A 13,072-nucleotide genomic window follows, 5' to 3' on the forward strand; every position below is an offset into this window, starting at 1 on the left:
ATTAATACTACCCACGACCGTCGTTAGAATTACCGGTACAGCCCAATAAGTAAGTTATAAGAAACTCGTCTCTTTCGTTTTTTTGCTAGAGGGGTTAAGCTTACAGTTATAAAAATCTAAATGAGGTGGTTAGCTGGAAATCAAATACAGCACGTAGATACCAAGTGCGACGACGGGAGTCATCAGTATCCTCCGACGAACAACGCAAGCTCGACGACGTTTCTCGATATTCCAGTCCTTGGACGTGATCACGAACCAGTGGTTGGCTTTTGATGGCTCATGCAGATAGCTCACAATGTCCCAGCCATCGTGCGATTGGACGGAGAAGTGGCCGTCCGACATCTCCACTGTGTAACCTCGCGGATACTGCAATTGCGGCACGAACACCTCGGTAGGATGCATCGCACCTTCATTCGACTTTGTCGGGTCCGATACGAACTCCAGTTCGTAACGCACTCGATCGAGAATGAACTCGGACTTGGAAGGAGTGCCAGCAATACGCGTGGCATACGGACGAGCAAAGGCTCGAACGGCTCGAGCACAAGCATCTCGCTCTGGAACGGAATCATAAGCTCCAGATCGGATGGGTTTGTCCATGCTGATCAGACTCAGATCTTCTAAATTCCACTGATCGCCGTAGCCATTGCAGTTGTCGGACGTGTAGCACCAGAGCGTGAAGGAGACCAGACTGGCCTCTAGACACGACACGGTGTTGTCCAAAGCTCCGACTTGTGCACTGAAGTCTCCACTTCGGAAGGCTTTGCCGCCGTGCATGTTAAACGGGATCCCCGTCTCACCGATGAGTGTCGGAGCGTTGTTCATCTGCTCACTGCCGTATCCTTTGATACCTGCTAGTTGTTTCATGTGCGTCCTGCGTACTGCAGTGTAGCCAAACGCAGGGCACTTGGTCCTGGGATCCACAGTGAAGTACGGACGCCAAGCCTGCAGAAACAACGTGACGCCATCGTACCAGTGCGTTGCGTTAACTGCTCGAGGGATGAGAGTGTCGTCAATCTCGGGAAATGCGTCAATACTAAACTCCAGTGGAGGCAGCTCAATGAACAGCAAAGTATGCGGCAAGACGCTGCGAATACGTTCTGCAAAGCGCTGCGTTGGTCAAAACCACAACGTTAGATACGTTATTTAATATAACGAATATCTGTTAGCATTCTTACCGCAGCGAAAGGCACGTAGCAATCCCTTCCAAACATGATACCGGCAAAGTGGTCTGGACGCAGCAGAACTGGTTGCCCTGTCCTGCTATCCACGTCCCAAATGCCTTCATCTCTCCATATACACCGCCGTCCTTGCTGCCACGCACGCACCCCGTTGGGATCCACCGTCACCAGCTCATCTGGGCGTCCAAACACGTGCTGGTTTGCACCATTGGACCAGCGTTGAATAACCTGCTGGTATCCGTCTGCCAGTGCCATTCCTTGAAACGGAGTTGGGGCCAAGTCATATTTGAGTTCTCCATGGTGGAAATGCTTGTTCAAGTCCTCAAGTCCCAAATACCCCGACGACGGCTCGTTCATCGTTCCAAAGCCCACAATGTTGGGCAACCCCTTAAGTGCTTCCGCTAACTCCGTCATGGCGTTTAAATAGTGCGATTGTAAGTATTCCTGCACGGGTATTCCATTCACCCGACACGACGGAGCGCACTTGGATCCTCCCCAGAAGAGCGAGAACATGGTAGCACACGCCATCTTGAAGTAGTTCGTGGGCCAGATCATCTTTGGATACTTGGATACTTCTAGTCCACAGGTCTCCACACACAGAGCGGCTTTGGTGGCTTCGAGCCCCCTCGGTTCCAGCCCCACAGCTTCCAGTGTCCACATTGGTGCGCCGTCTCCTCCTGTCCACCTTGACCAGACGTCTTGGTGTGGGTCCACGTAGATACTGAGGCCATAGTCTGCGGCGATTGCAATGATATCTCGGATATACCGCAGATATTCTCTGTCGTAGACGCCCGGTCCGGCGTGCTCGATGGCTTCCCAGGTCACAACAAACCGCAGCAGTGTCAGGCCCCAACGTTGCAGTCGTGCGAAGTGTAGGGGCGCCTCACTCAACGTAAACGGTCGGTTGACGAAGGAAACGGAGCGCGCTCCATCGAAGAAGCTGCTGCTGGAGTGGCGGTCGGTGTGGTGGTAGCCGTAGGGAAGTTTGGACGAGCCGCCGAGGTTCACACCACGCAGTAGTCGAACGCGGCCCTCGGCGTCCACGAAGTGGCCATTACGGATGCACACAGCATTGACGTTGATGGTGGGCAACATGGCTATGGGTGGGGATGGCGGTAGCGGGTCGAAGGACGGAGCGACAGCCATCGGCATGGTCCTACGAGGTCGAAGACGTTGTGTGCGCTGCCTTTTGGAGATTGAAACGGCTCCAATCTGGCCAATAATAGCACGACAAAACGTATTTATAGCCATTAATATGTCGTTGATAATATTGACAGGATGCCATAAACATCCGAGGCCTCAGTTGACCTGAAAATGAAAGTGATCATGACACAACTAAGCGCGTGGTGGCATGTATTACATAATAATACATATAGCTGCAAGCCCAGAGCGTCCAGCGTAGGATATCTAAGGACGAGTCCGTCCACGCAGAGAGTGTCGCGTGGTCTGATGATGCTCGAAGTTCAGGGGTGGATACCGGTTTCCAATAGTTATTCAACCAAGTGACAAATACTGGTATTATTACCAAGCAGGGGCCATGACCGCCTCCCCGGCGTGCGGCGTTGGCATCTCTCGCCCTTGCTCTGGTTCTGCGAGGACAGTACAGCACCAGCCCAACGGGGCACACTTCAAGTGTCACTAGCGGTTCTCCAATTCGGGCTGCTCCACAAAGGTAGGACCAACGCCAGTGCGGCGCTACTGAACTGTAATGGTCCGCTGCCGCCCACACGCAGTTTCAGATATTGTACTACAGTACATGCAAGTGGCAAGAAGAAGCCGAACAGATATTAAATACGTCATCATCTCGCTTCAACGTTGCTGGCTGCACTGACGGCGGCGATGGGAATCCAGAGGTTGCGGCGAATCTAACCACGCGGTCCAACGCCTCGGCGCTTCAGACTAACGTTCTGTGATGCCGCCTCTGTGTCGTCAGGCGTACACGTTGTGATGGCAGCGTCGAGTCGCGGCCGTCGCGTCGCCATTGCATCGTCAATTTCTTATCCCGGCCGGTGTGGGCTCGAAGCTGGTGCCGGATAGGCGCTGACCAGTTCAATGCAGAGTAATCCCCTTGTAGGGCATACCTTTTATTCCAGCATGCTTTAAAGCAAGCTGGAATCCTTAAGTACAGTAAAAGAAGTCCTCCATGCAAAGCAACTTGAAACTATAATACGGCATTATCCTTTTATACGAGCTGATCTCTTCCTCACCCCGTTTATCTTCACATGTATTGACCAATCATATCCACGCTAGTGTTCTGGTTGCTCGATGCCTAGCACGACGGAAGAGGCCGCTTACAAACCTCAAGTCTTCGCTGTCCCCTCATTGCGCAACTCGACCTCTGTACAATCAAACCACAGCACTTCACAGAGTCCGAGTCTCGGGTGCTGAGCTCAGTCGCATTCTCCAGACAGGAAGGCGAGGCGAAGGTGACATCGATCTCCTGCTCCTCGACCCTCTCCCAATAGTAATTGTTAGTACAAGTGCGGGGAAGCAGAGATGAGCTCTCCGGACGACTACCGCGGTCCTAAGTTCGTGGGCATCATGGGCCACGACAACGTGAGCCACAATGGCAGCAAGACCACCGTCTACTTCGTGCAGGTTCAGGTACCCGAGGGCATGTTCGTCGTTAAGCACCGCTACCACGAGTTTAAGGATTTCCACGACAAGGTGCGCTCCACCGCCAAGCTGCATGCAGCTCGGGAGAGCTCTCTGGAACCTGCACTACGGATCAGACAGGTTACTAACATGTATCATATCGGTTATGGGTACAACTAGCTGTCAAGCGAAGGCTACCGCTGCCCGGCGCTGCCACCCAAGAAGTTCCTGGGCTCGTTCAACAAGGAGTTCATCGAGAAACGTCAGCAAGAGCTGGCCAACTGGCTCCACTTGCTGTGCCAGTTCGACCCTGCGTCTGGCAACTCGGACCCGCGCACATCGGAGCTTTTCAAAGAGTTTATGCTCACAAACGTACGATTTGCCAAAAATTTCGCTATTTTTGGCACGACTTTTCTAATTGTTTATGGCGAAATGTTCTTATTTGTGGCAAAATGAGCAGAAGGAGCCTTCGGAGAAGTACCAAGGAACCAAGGCCATCTCGTACGATGCCACGCCGCCTCCATCGCAGTCCTCGGAGGACGAAACGAGCATGTACAACACGCCCAAGACGTCGCTGGACGATTTTGAGCTGCTCAAGGTCATCGGCAAGGGCTCGTACGGCAAGGTGACGCTCGTGCGTAAGAAGGAAGGCAAGCGCTTGTTCGCCATGAAGTCGCTCAACAAGTCCAACGTCAAGCGACGCAACCAGGTGGAGCACACGCGCACGGAGCGACGTGTGCTGGGCCGTGCCAAGCATCCGTTCATTGTACACTTGCACTACGCCTTCCAGACGTCGCAGAAACTCTACTTCGTGCTGGATTACTGTCCGGGTGGCGAGCTCTTCTTCCACCTGTCACGGATGGAGAAGTTCGAGCCCAGCATGGCTCGCTACTACTGCGCTGAGATCACATTAGCTCTGGAGCATCTGCACGACCTCGGTGTTGTGTACCGGTAAGACTGACGCGTTGTGTGTATATTTGCAATATTCGCATTCTGACGCTGAAAATGTGCTCCTACAGTGACTTGAAGCCAGAGAATATCCTGTTTGACTCTGTTGGCCACGTTTTGTTGGGTACGTTTCAGGTTAACCCAAGTATTAACTGCACGTAGCTGCATGTTTTTAACGGTTATGTTTGTTATGATTGCAGCTGACTTCGGACTTGCGAAGGAGGGTATCACTGACGGAGCAGAAGGCACCAACTCGATGTGTGGAACGCCCGAGTACTTGCCTCCTGAGATTCTGGACCGCGTTGGTCACGGCACAGCTGTGGACTGGTGGGCAATGGGCATGGTGCTGTACGAAATGCTGACGGGCTTGCCGCCTTGGTACACTCGCAACCGTCAGAAGCTGTTCGACCGTGTGCGTAACGCTCCGTTGACGTTCCCGGACGACGTGGACCCCGTTGCTCGCGACTTTATCGGTGGATTACTGCGACGTGACCCCATTAAGCGCCTAGGTAGCAAGAGTGCCAACGAGGTGAAGAACCACCCGTACTTTAGCGGCATGAGCTGGCAGGATCTGTACGACCGCAAGATCCCGCCTCCGTTCAACCCTTGTGCCGCTGCCGGTAATGCCGAGGAGACTAAAAACTTTGAGGCCGAGTTCACTAAGATGCAGATCAACAGCGTCGAGAACTCGGCGCTGGGAGGCGTGCGCGTGTCCGACGCCTCTCGTCCGTCCATGACGTTCCAGGGTTTCACGTACAACACGCCTAACGACTTGTCCATGAGCGGCTCTGTCGGGCGAGGGTAAGTGCGATCCATGTTAAGTGATCCCAGCTCCGTCTTTTGCTTTGTCCACTCGTCTCGTCAAAATAAACGAGAGGCTGCAAGAGTTGACAACTGGAAGGGAGGAAGTCATCAAGCACCGAGGACGAAGCTAAAAGAAGGACAGAGGACGTTGCATGTAGGGGACTTCGCGACTACAATAACCAGCACAAAACACCCTCGTGAAGTACAACTCGGAGAGAAGAGTTAAAAACAAAAATGCACATACGAAACGGGAGCGATGGGTACAGACGTTGGCCAGTGGAGCGGAGAAGCGAGAAAGTCACGAGTGCGTTTGTTTGGATTTTCAGCGAGGAAGGGAAGGACGCAGTTGTAGCCATTTGCGTCAGTCCTTCGCGTCTGATTGTTTTTAGTTTGTAAAACAAATGAACTCAAATTTGAAGAGCAGAGACGTTAGTTTTCTTCAACTTGGTCCTCGATGATCGCATTGTCGTCTGTTGCATCGTTGTCCGTGGCTCCAGTGGTGTCGAAGGCTTGCGGGATTTTACCGTATCGGACCAAGTTGCGGTATTTATCCTTGAGATCGACGTTTGAGCGATGGTGGAGCACGTCTGGGAACTTGGACTTGATGAGGACCCACACGTTCGAGTACGACTCGTACAGTCGATAGCCCTCGATGAGCGCTGCTTCTTCCTCTTCCGACCAACGCACTCGTTTACGTCTGCCACCGGGGCGAACAATGGCCAAAGCGTTAACCACAGCTCCGCGTTCTTCTGGCATCTACGAGAGGACCAACGTATGAAGATGTAGACAACTACAAGTAAGGCACAACAACCCGAGTTCTTACCCGTTTTTGAGGAGCTGCCCGACGACTGTCTTGGCGAGTGGCTCTGGCAATTTCTGCTGCTCGCGGTGGTCTGGAGGGTACTGGTCGCTCTTGTATGTCGTCTTCTGCACTGTCCGAGTCTACAGACTCCGTCGATCCGCCATTCACTGCACCAAACACATGAAACAAGTATTAGCGTCTGATCTCTAAGTCGATATGACTTGCAAACGCAGAATTACAAGAGAACGGCACGCGCGTAGACCAGACCCAATCCTGAGCTTCAGAAGGGAAGGGTGGCGCTTCGTCGTGAGTATTACCGGGGGATCCAGGCTCTTGTGTTTCTTGCTCTTGCTCTTGTTCCTCCTCGTCTTCTTGATCCTGCCGTTCTTGCTGTCGCTGAGGCTCAACTGTCCCACTCAGGCCAATACCAACTCCGGGGAGGGAGATAAACGGCGACATATCTCGCCATTCTCGTCGAGTCTCCATAAATCGCTTCTCCAAGTTCGCACGTGGCGTCATTATTCTGCTGGAAAGTAGCCCGTATTTAGTACTACATGTCAGACACTCAACACCCTTCATAGCCACTTACTTGTGACCTTCAGGAGCCTTGGGTGGGAATGCCAGTTCGAGCTTTGTGGGGCCTAGAGCGACAGACTCGATCATGGACATAGCTCCGTTCATATCTCGTCGGAAAGCAGCGTCGTTCAAATGGTACAGCTCGTAAAACGCCTCCCAGCAATCCTGGCATTAAGTATCAGTTAGTTATCGTTAGAAAACCTCCAGTTTATTGAGCTTACGAACCTTTGGTTCGTCCTGCTCGAAGATATTTTTATACGTCGTAAGGAACTTCTTCAGTCCCGACTCGTTGTCACTTCTGTCGTCATTTTCACGCTGTCAGTATATCTCCTCACTCATTCACGAGCCATACTCCGTACTCTTCCATCTTGTCTTGGAGCAGCACACACGTCTCGTAGATACCTTCAGCATGGCACAGTTCATCGCTCTCCAGCTTGAATAACTCAGCGTCCAGGCCTTCAAACGCGACTGCGAATCGTTCTACCAATAGCTGTCACGGTGCAGAATTATCAGTCTCTTCTTCACCGTCGACGAGCTTAAATTTCAGTGTCATTACGTGGAAGAACAAAGGCGAGTTGAACAGAGCCTGGCTAGCGCCAGAAGGCATCGTCGCGTCCAGTTGCAGCAGCCGTTCGAGCAGAAATACAACGTCCATAGGGTCGGCAGTCAGCTCTTGGCGGATGGCGGCCAGCAGCGCGCGCCAGCGGAGCGGACTCGACTCCGAGAGTTCCGCGCCCGTTTTGCGCAGGATATCGACAATAGCTGATAGAAAAAGAGTGCGTGAGAGAGAGACAAGGATAGACGCGCAAAAGAGTGGAGAAGACGATGTAGAGCAGAATAGTCACCATTAGCGCCTTCCAGCGCGCCGATGCGGCACAGGAACTCGCCGCAGGCCTCTAAAGCCTCGTGCATTTTGTATTCCCAAGTTTGAAAATAAGCATTTTGCTAACAGTTGTTACAATTGCAGATAATTGTTTATTATATATAAAATACATTTACAGATACCTAGCATCGATGCAACAGACTTCAAACTGACAGTCTTCTATGCATTGCAGAGAAGACTTTTAGTTTGATCAGCAAAGTACATGGCATTGCGAATCGCAATTTCTGCGTAAGCAACCAGCATCCCTAAAGTAAATGTCGGCGATGTTGCTCTCGTCTCCAGTTTTCCAAGAAGCCTTCATCGAATCGAAGTTCGATGAGAATTGAGAATGGACACTGTTCGTCGAGCGACCGTGTTCAGTATCTATAATGCATTACCAACCTGTTCGATAGATTGGCCTTACTTACACACGACAAGTGTTTGTTGCTGCATGTCGGGGAGGTGTTCTGTTGACACCGTCTGACAGGTTCAGGCTGTCAAGCCGTTTGGTTATTTAGCGAGTCCTCTCTTCATCGCTACAGTTGTCCTCGTCACTTGCATTGGGGCGTCAGGATCGCCACGAAGGTGCTCAACTTGAAGAACTCTGACGTTAGAAGTTGAAGTTCTGTGGCAGCAGCCAACGAGTCAGACCAAAATCGGCCGAGTCTTCTCCAATCAGTGCTCATCATTCCACATCCAGCGACACGACCACGTCGAAGCAATCTTACCGGCTGGCAAGGTGGAACAACGGCACGTGGGCTTCGCAGGCTCCACCTCATACATGCTTGCCAAGTATCCGGCCAACGGACTGCAGATGGCCCCAGTGGGAAAATCTGCGCTGAATCCACTGAGTAACGGCGTGTCATAACGGAAACGCCCACGACTGCGATGGAGTGTCTCGAAGCCTCTTCGTCCACAGTCGCGAGCTCGACCGACAGCCGAGTAATGGACGTGCCCGCGATGCGTCCTCGATGGAAGAAGGCGCTGTCACTGGGCTCCACAGCTTCATCCGCAGACACAGATCGATGTACTGACTTGGATGAGCTCGACTTGGAGGCGTTGACAGCGGACGGAGTGTTGACGCTGAACTCCAGTACGGGCGTGTATTCGGGTTGGGTGCACGTTTCGACCTCTGGACCTGGTCGAGTGGCGTTTGCCAAGCGGTTTTGCAGACTCGAGGAGCTTGTTTGCAAGTTTTTCGAATCCTCTGAAGATGCAGAGCACAGAGCTCGACCTGTCGGACGCCATGTCATCATCTCTGTCCGACGGGTGCACTCACGAAACAAGACGTTCGCGTTCACAGACTATGAGGATCGTACGGTGTTGTTGCATACGTGTATTGGTGCCGACTTTGAGCACTGGTACGGGACTTTTGCGGCAATTGTGAAAGCGACACAAGTGGCAAAAAGTCACGATGTTGCCGCATCTCGTCGAGCGACAATTGTCACGCCCAGAGCAAGAATAGGCAGGAGACAGCGAGCAGTGGGGGAAGCGCAGCGACTGCGAGCGCTGACAATGCCAGAAATGAACAGCCCATTGGCCTTATCGACACCCAACAGACCGCAAGGAAGGGAGTTGCCTCCTCTTGTGATGGATGAAAGAGACCCGGAACGGACGCACACAGTTTGGCTCTACGTGCAAGCTCCGTGGTGGCGGCAACTTCTGCTGAAGCGAAAGCGTATGCGACGGTATTTCGTGCTCTCAGGAGTCAACATAAGTTGCTTCAGCGTGAACAAGGAAGGCAAACTCGCCACCTTTTCGCACACGATTTCGTCGTGTGTGTACAATAGTGAACAAGATCCAACTGTGCTCGAATTGGATTATGGCAACACTCACAAGAAATTGCATCTGAGTGGCACAACTGATGGACGGAGCGCAGTTGCGGCAACGGCAAAATACATCAAAAAGGCCCTCGAATTATCAACCTAAAAGTGCAACAAACACCAACAAATGCACAACTTGCCACTATTAATTTGCATTTGCAGAGCGTATCTTTTGCTCCAAGGAGCCAAAACTGCAACTTTTCAGTCGCTTGTCTCCTCCGACGACTTGCTCTCGGTGGATTTATCCTCGTCGACGCGTACATCCACGACTCGGAAGCCGTCAAAGAACTCCTTGTAGCTGATCACGCCGTCCTGATTGCTGTCGAGATAGCTCAGCAACTCCTCAATCTGGTCATCCGACAGTGGCGAGTTGAGCACAACGTTGAATGTTTGGATCCCCGTCCGGAAATTGTCGCGACTGATGACGCCACTATTCGACGCATCAAACATCCGGAAGGCGTTCCGAATGTGAATCCGATGCTGGTAAAACACATTCGAAACCTGTTGCAACACCGAGTTTTGCCACGTGAGGTCGCCCGACTCCAGTGCTTCCTGTTCCTTCAGATCTTGCACGCTAAACGCCGTGACAAACTCCTTGTAGTCGATCGAGTGGCCACCGTCGCTGTCCACTGCCGCCATGACTCGATCCATCAGACTAGGCTCGAAATTGAAGCCCAATTGCTCCAGCGCATGCTCAAACTCAGTACGCGACAGAACACCGTCTTGGTTCTTGTCAAAGTGGTAAAAGTGATACTGTAGTGAACCAGGACGAGAAAACAGCGCCTTGCCAATCTGCAACAACGCCTGCATCGTCTCCACGTCCAGATTACTTGCCGGTTGCGGCGTAAACGTCGACTGGTCTTCCCCTGAAGACACGCGACGTGTGAAGATGGGGGTCTCGGGCTTCACGTCCTCCGAGTCCGTCGACAAGTCCATCGGGGTCGGAGGTGGTGATAAATTCTGAGAGGATTCGGTCTTCCCCTGGTCTGTGAAAATAACCTCGAAGCGTTGCGCAAACTCGTTAAAATCAATACGCCCATCATCGTTCGTGTCGGCTGTACGCATAAGCGCAAAGACTTGCTGGTCCGACAGTCCCGTGTCCATCTGCTTGAGTGTACTGAGGAACTCTTCGTACTCGATGAAGCCATTCGAGTCAGCGTCAAACACCTTAAACGCTTGTTGCATGTCGCCGGCGCCCATCGCACGGTACAGTTTCTTGCAGATCAACGCGATGATGCTCTCTTGCCACCCACTGTTGTCCATGGCGTCGTTCTCAATACGATACCGAGTCAGGAACTGCGAGTAGTTGATACGTGTCGAGGTCTCGTCCACCACATCAGCGAGTTTCGGTTGGTACGTCAAGAAAGGCAGATCCAGTTGCAGTACCGACCGCAGAGCTTCGGCCCAGATCAAGCGAGGCACAGTACCGTTGTGCTCCTCGTCATGCTGCGTGAAGTACCAGTACAACGAGGCCTTGTGGTCGCAAATACGCTCCGCTATCATACGGAGCGTATCCTCCTCCAACACTCCCTGCATCTGGGCTTGTTCCGGAGCTTTGAACGTGCTCTCGTTGATGGAGTGCGCGTAAAACTGCTGGATCTCCGGTTGAAGATCCGGTCCCAGAGTCAAAAAGGCTCCTTTATTCATCTGCGTCCCGCAGTATCTCGACGCGGAGAAGAGCGTAATCAATCGACCACCGTGGAGGATCTCGAAGCCCTCGAGCACGCACTCGTGCGAGCGGATAATCAACGCGATCTTGTTGACCAGACAGAAATTGTTGGTGACACTCACGCCAAACTCCACGCCCGCGCCACGTTCCGAAGGCTGACGAGACTGAATGGAGCGCGGGTCACTCCACAACATGTCTTCGAAGATTTTATCCTCAAAGTTCACTTGGTGGAGAGGAGGCTCCCGCTTTCGTGAAATTCCCCGCAAATGGGCCAATGTCACATTGTCACGAGAGAAAAGCCCGCCGTGCACCACGAAGATCTTCTGCTGGAGCACAGCACAGAGCGGCGTGGACTCGAACAAGGTCTGGAAACACTCGAACACTCGTGCAGGACGCTCGAGATCGTCCTCGTCCGCGCCTGAATACTTGGCCCACACTTCGTCCTCAAAGCCCATCCACGAGTTCTGGTTACGAGATTCGTGGTTGCCACGGTTGAGGAAGACGCTGGTCGGGTACAGGAGTCGGAAGAGCAGGATGGTCATCACCACCTCCACGCCGTACATGCCACGGTCCACAAAGTCGCCATTGAAGAGATATTTGTTGCTGCGAGTGGGGAGGCCGTTGATCGAGAAGATGGAGAAGAGATCCTGCAACTGGCCGTGCAGATCTCCCACCACTGTGATCTTCTCCCCTTCCACAAGTGTAATTTCCTGTAAGGTTGGCAACGGAGCCAGAGATCGCACGCCTTCCTTTAGGATTTCCAGCACGTATTTGTGGTGCAGAATCTGCGTCGTCTTGAACGAGTCCAGGATCGCCAATACGTTTGCTAGCTCCAATGGCCACACCAAGTGAGGTCCCGCGTATTCCGGATCAATTTTGATCTCGGACACGGCAACGTCGGACACTGTTCGGTTCAAAGCCTGAATTTTCGGTTAGATGAGAGATAAAAAACAACAGATATTTTTTTGTGGCGAACCTGTTTTTTGGTCAGTTGCGCGAGTGTGTGTTCCGCCGACTTGAGCTGCTCGGAGCGTTTGAGGTTGAGTTGTTCTTGTGTGTTGTCCAGTAGGTTCCAAGCGTGCGAAAACACAAGATGACGGAACTTTTGTGACGCGCTGTACCGCCGCCACACACTTTGCAGCACACAAGCTGCACCATCTTCCTCCGAAAAAGCCTACCCAAAAGATACGATGAAAGAGTCTCAGTCGGTTGCCGCCACAAAAAAATATTGCAGCAACCGAGGAAAAGGCAACTTACACTGAGTTGCTCTTCGCGGACGAAAACGCCGTGCAGTGGCTTGCACTCAAAGAGGCGTGTGCCGTCCTCTGCGGTTCCGTCATTGTCTCCACGTGCACGAGTGAGCTCGACTCCCACGAGGGCGGTGCGGCGCTCGGGCACGTAGCGAATTACCTGAGCAATTCAAGATAAAGTGAGCAATTGTCACTTTTTGCCATTTTTGCCAGTTGCAATTGGGCCCCTGTCGCGCCAAGTGAAAAGAAGGTAGGATTGCCAGTAACCCACCCCTGCGTATTTGCCGCGCACCAGCACGCGCACACCAACGTCCACGCTAAAATCCGCGTTTTCCCCTTCCATCGGCAACTAGCTGCAACACGAAAGGAAGCATACACTTAGCGCCACGCTCAGAGCTCAACGCGAGCGAAGGCCTGCCACGCACCAAAGTTTGGGCCAAGGCGCGTGCCTGTTGTGACACCTTTTTTAGCGTAAACGAAACCACATTTCAGTGGGGTATGAATTAGCTAAACTTTAGTTTTTACACAAAATGCAATGCCAAACGGCACAATCACTGACACGAAA

At 52.5% G+C, this 13,072-nt stretch overlaps 5 protein-coding genes across 5 annotated transcripts; 2 read left to right on the forward strand and 3 right to left on the reverse strand.

Moving 5' to 3' along the window:
• Positions 1-129: 129 nt before the first annotated feature.
• On the reverse strand, positions 130-2,337 carry PITG_01949 (glycosyl hydrolase, putative; the record flags this gene model as incomplete). The annotated part of the gene is made up of 2 exons (XM_002908492.1): positions 130-1,107; positions 1,176-2,337. 2 exons carry the CDS (start codon positions 2,322-2,324, stop codon positions 130-132), a joined length of 2,127 nt encoding a protein of 708 aa, XP_002908538.1.
• Positions 2,338-3,582: 1,245 nt separating this feature from the next.
• PITG_01950 (protein kinase, putative) lies at positions 3,583-5,950 on the forward strand (the record flags this gene model as incomplete). The annotated part of the gene is made up of 5 exons (XM_002908493.1): positions 3,583-3,845; positions 3,954-4,145; positions 4,234-4,724; positions 4,793-4,845; positions 4,922-5,950. 5 exons carry the CDS (start codon positions 3,675-3,677, stop codon positions 5,524-5,526), a joined length of 1,512 nt encoding a protein of 503 aa, XP_002908539.1.
• Positions 5,951-6,912: 962 nt separating this feature from the next.
• Positions 6,913-7,815, reverse strand: PITG_01951 (uncharacterized protein; the record flags this gene model as incomplete). The annotated part of the gene is made up of 5 exons (XM_002908494.1): positions 6,913-7,068; positions 7,129-7,198; positions 7,293-7,393; positions 7,460-7,665; positions 7,749-7,815. 5 exons carry the CDS (start codon positions 7,813-7,815, stop codon positions 6,913-6,915), a joined length of 600 nt encoding a protein of 199 aa, XP_002908540.1.
• An 827-nt stretch (positions 7,816-8,642) lies between these two features.
• PITG_01952 (uncharacterized protein) lies at positions 8,643-9,694 on the forward strand (the record flags this gene model as incomplete). Its single annotated transcript, XM_002908495.1, has 1 exon — positions 8,643-9,694. The coding sequence occupies one exon, from the start codon at positions 8,654-8,656 to the stop codon at positions 9,692-9,694; it is 1,041 nt and encodes a 346-aa protein (XP_002908541.1).
• Positions 9,695-9,789: 95 nt separating this feature from the next.
• On the reverse strand, positions 9,790-12,850 carry PITG_01953 (serine/threonine-protein phosphatase, putative; the record flags this gene model as incomplete). The annotated part of the gene is made up of 4 exons (XM_002908496.1): positions 9,790-12,177; positions 12,234-12,431; positions 12,515-12,667; positions 12,779-12,850. 4 exons carry the CDS (start codon positions 12,848-12,850, stop codon positions 9,790-9,792), a joined length of 2,811 nt encoding a protein of 936 aa, XP_002908542.1.
• Between the last annotated feature and the right edge of the window lie 222 nt (positions 12,851-13,072).

The sequence above is a fragment of the Phytophthora infestans genome, genomic scaffold (assembly GCF_000142945.1).
Source record: "Phytophthora infestans T30-4 supercont1.2 genomic scaffold, whole genome shotgun sequence".
In the NCBI taxonomy this organism is placed as follows: domain Eukaryota; phylum Oomycota; class Peronosporomycetes; order Peronosporales; family Peronosporaceae; genus Phytophthora; species Phytophthora infestans.